At 39.3% G+C, this 4402-nt stretch overlaps 1 protein-coding gene across 1 annotated transcript; it reads right to left on the bottom strand.

Moving 5' to 3' along the window:
- Positions 1-1058: 1058 nt before the first annotated feature.
- Positions 1059-2746, bottom strand: LOC137822649 (uncharacterized). Its single transcript, XM_090294720.1, has 2 exons — positions 1482-2746; positions 1059-1445 (listed from the first exon to the last, which is right to left on the bottom strand). The coding sequence occupies exons 1-2, from the start codon at positions 2689-2691 to the stop codon at positions 1285-1287; spliced, it is 1371 nt and encodes a 456-aa protein (XP_090150846.1). The 5' UTR covers positions 2692-2746; the 3' UTR covers positions 1059-1284.
- Between the last annotated feature and the right edge of the window lie 1656 nt (positions 2747-4402).

Below are 4402 nucleotides of genomic sequence, written 5' to 3'. Positions count from 1 at the left end.
TTCAAAGAGTAGTTTCTTTTGTGTCTACACATTAACTAGTTTTGATTGACTTATGAATATTATAATTAAATTTTATGTGTATGACTCTTTTATATGTCTTTTTTTTTTAAATTATGGCTTAAGTACCCTATTCATTTTTTAAAACATTATTCTCATATGAATATATTTATTTTAAAAATATAATATTTATATACATCAGAGTACTTACAAACATTAAATTTATCTCAACAAACATATTGCATGTAGTTCATTCTCGTAATTAGCTTGCATTTTGAATATATGTAGTCTGCTTAGAAAAAATAATATATAAAATAATGAATCGATTGATTGACATACTTTTGTTTATTTATTTTTTAAATGGTTTTTTTTAGTATATTGGACGTAAAAATAATTCACAAATATTAAAATAAATTATAATATTTTTAGCTAAAAAATCTAGTAATAAAAAAAATTAAAATGCCATTAAGGACGAATGGGTAAAACATTGTTCCAATCAAAATTGCGATTTATCGCATTGGATGATCATTTTTTTTTTAAAATTAATTCAAACTAAATTGAACCACGTTGTATTTAATTTTTGAATAGAAAATAACTTTTTTTTTCTTGAGACTTATCTAAACTATTTAGCAAACACCCCCCACTGACAGTGACATTATTATCTTAGGTGCTTCTTATCAAGCTTGATGTGGGATCCTCAAGCAAATTTAGTTCAACTTTTTGTCTCTATATAGGTTCGAGGGATTTATTCATCATGGTATTTTGCCTGAATTGGTGATTAGTTTTAGGATATGATTATTGAATCAAACTCTTCTGCTTTTTTCTCTCCCATAGTCTGAGATTTTTCTCTTTTTCTCTCCCCTCATCATCATCTCAACATCTATCCTCAGATAGTGTTGTCACGAGCCATGTTGAATGCTTCAAATGGATCACATACCCAACAGGGTCATCATAAATTATGTTATTATGATTCAACAGATGTGTGATCACATCTCAAATTTCGAAATCTAAACTATGAAAAAGAAGAAAAAACAGAAGAGCATGATAAACACTTGTTGAACTTACACCGCACTAAAAATAATATATTATTGGCAAAAATTAATAGTGAGACTGGTTACAAGCTTTGCTTCCATGCAGAGCATTTGAGATATAGAAGAGAAGAAACAACTGCATGTAATATAACTTAATTCAAATGTTATAAGCATCAACTGTTTTCTTTAACACAAAACATAAACAATTTCAGTCACTCTTGCATGTCAAACTTTTATCAACATTCTTACGTTCTACTTAGTGCCCACCGCCAAATCCAGCACCACCGCCACCACCAAAACCACCACTAACTCCAAAGCCACCGCCGCCACCAAATCCTCCACCTCCACCTCCTCCAACTCCACCTCCACCTCCACCTCCAAACCCTCCTCCTCCACCTACACCACCTCCAATTCCACCTCCAATCCCACCTCCAATCCCACCTCCAGCCCCACCACCACCGCCAAACCCACCTCCTCCGCCAGCACCACCGCCTCCTCCTACACCACCACCTGCTCCTCCTCCAATGCCTCCACCAACACCATGACCAAGTCCACCACCACTACCCGCTCCTCCCCCAATGCCACCACCACCTCCTAAACCACCACCGCCACCTGCTCCTCCTCCAATGCCGCCACCAACACCATGACCAAGTCCACCACCACCACCCGCTCCCCCTCCAATGCCACCACCAACACCATGACCAAGTCCACCACCACCACCTGCTCCTCCTCCAATGCCGCCACCAACACCATGACCTATGCCACCACCACCTCCTAAACCACCACCACCACCTGCTCCTCCTCCAATTCCGCCACCAACACCATGACCAAGCCCACCTCCACCTCCTAAACCACCACCGCCACCTGCTCCTCCTCCAATTCCGCCACCAACGCCGTGACCAAGCCCACCTCCACCTCCTAAACCACCACCACCACCTGCTCCTCCTCCAATGCCGCCACCGACACCATGACCAAGTCCGCCACCTCCACCAAGCCCACCTCCACCTCCTAAACCACCACCACCACCTGCTCCTCCTCCAATGCCGCCACCAACACCATGACCAAGTCCGCCACCTCCACCAAGCCCACCTCCACCTCCTAAACCACCACCACCACCTGCTCCTCCTCCAATGCCGCCACCAACACCATGACCAAGTCCACCACCGGCTCCGCCACCGACACCGTGACCAAGCTCACCTCCACCTCCTAGACCACCACCACCACCAATACCGTGTCCTAACCCACCTCCGCCTCCTACACCACCGCCAATGCCGCCACCGGCACCACCACCAAGCCCTCCTCCACCTCCAACGCCTCCACCCGCACCTCCACCAAACCCACCACCACCGCCAAGTCCGCCACCTGCACCTCCTCCAAGACCTCCACCACCACCAAGGCCACCTCCTCCCCCTATCCCTCCCCCCGCACCACCTCCAAAGCCACCACCCACGCCACCCCCTCCTCCTAAACCACCACCACCACCAAAACCAATTCCACCACGCTTAAACCCTCTCTTGATAATCCCAGGCCCCAACAAATGTGGGGGATGAATCAAATGCTTGTCATCCTTAATTTTCTCCACCTTCCCCACTACCAACGAACCACTAGCAAGTACAATGCAGAAGGCAAGCACAAGAACAACGCCATCTGAAACAGCTCTCATTGTAAGATATAGAGGAAGAAGAGAATGTGCATTGGTGCAACGAAGAAGTGAGGTTATATATAGTGAAAGAGTGTGCATAGGAAGAAGGTTCATTCCACTCAAATTACTCCACTGCCACTGGTGAAGAAGTAAATGAGGCTTACCTGTCTTCAACTCAGATATTTAATTCCTCAACTGTCCTCCTCTCCAACGCGCTCTCAAATGAACTCACTCCTTCAATATTACATAGCATATCAGGGTTTTGACCACTTGCCTTAATTCTGCTTTTTATTTTCCCCATTATTCCATTATCACTGTTGTCTCTCTGTCCCCATGCTAATGCTTCTGACCATGTCTTTCTTTTTCTTTTTCTTTTTCTTTTACACTCTTACTCTTAAACTTGTTCTGCATTATTGGGGTTTATCATATTCATTCAACTCTCTGTGGCTTCTATTAATGTTTCCATCTGATCCAATTAATGCAGCAACCAAACAGTGTCCTCTCTACAGTACACTCTTCTTCACTTAACTCTCTCTCTCTCTCTATTTGCATGCATTATGATAATTAACAATCCAAGTTTCACTCATCATATTGGTACATGGACCCGGCGTTTGTTGGGAAGTCATTTTACTAAAAGGGTAGAATATCTGAAGTTAATTTCACAGTCCAGGTACCTACATTTACTACAATATTGCTTATTACTCTATATAATTCTGTATCATTTTATTTTTTTACCAGAAACTAAAAAAAAATTACGATCTTCTCTTTCTCTTTTTATTGCATAAACACAGTTTTCGTATTTGATTATGCAGAGTTTTTCTTGTTCCTGGCTTGGTTATACAATATCAATAGTTAGCAATTAATGCTTCTGTTTGCAATGAGATGGTGACAAATGAGAACGAAATGGGGGAGAGCTCATTGGTTAGCCTATTAGGAACTTGAGAAACCGAATGGGAGAGAGATAGTAAAATCATCAACTTTCCTTTCTTGCATGCTTGGTAAATGATGAGAAAGGATCAAAAGGTCAGCGTGATTCAAAGCTTTAATGCATGTGGCCCTTCCAAAATGGGAAGACAAGAATAGTCACCACTGAACAAAATTTCTCACTACAATTTAATATATTATTATTTTAATCATATTTTTATATATTTTATTATTATATGGATATAAAGTAGGAATATTTTGTCTTATGCGTGCGTGTCAAACTATCATTCAAAATTTATGTTTTAGAATAGGTGTCCTTTTAAAGTATGAATTTCATTTTCTTATTTTACCAGTGAAGTCCAACGTAGTTATAAATAGTTAAGTTTCTAAAACATCTCAAAAAACTTAGTTCTTCCATATTGTATATGAAGAAGATTTTGTTTGCGAGAATCAGCATATTTTATTTTCATTTTTTCTTTAAATCTATATATTTTGTTATGTGAGTACTCTCTACTAACTATCATTTAGCAATCATATTTACTTATATTTTAAAAATAGTTTTTGGAAATTGAAATAAAACACATTGTAATGATCAAAATATTCTTATTTTTATATATTTCCTTTTTATTTAAGATAATTATGTTATGCACATACTTGACTTTTATATATATATATATAGTCTTTGAGTTGGTCATATAGGCATTGCTACTAAAAAATCCAATTATAAACTACCATAATAATTTTATTGAATTTTACAATAATTACTTTACACTTTGGATAAACTTTTTTTTTTCATTCTATTCCTTAT

Source organism: Phaseolus vulgaris, chromosome 9, assembly GCF_051622355.1.
Source record: "Phaseolus vulgaris cultivar YP4 chromosome 9, ASM5162235v1, whole genome shotgun sequence".
Lineage (NCBI taxonomy): Eukaryota > Viridiplantae > Streptophyta > Magnoliopsida > Fabales > Fabaceae > Phaseolus > Phaseolus vulgaris.
This window is presented reverse-complemented; position numbering and strand designations above follow the sequence as displayed.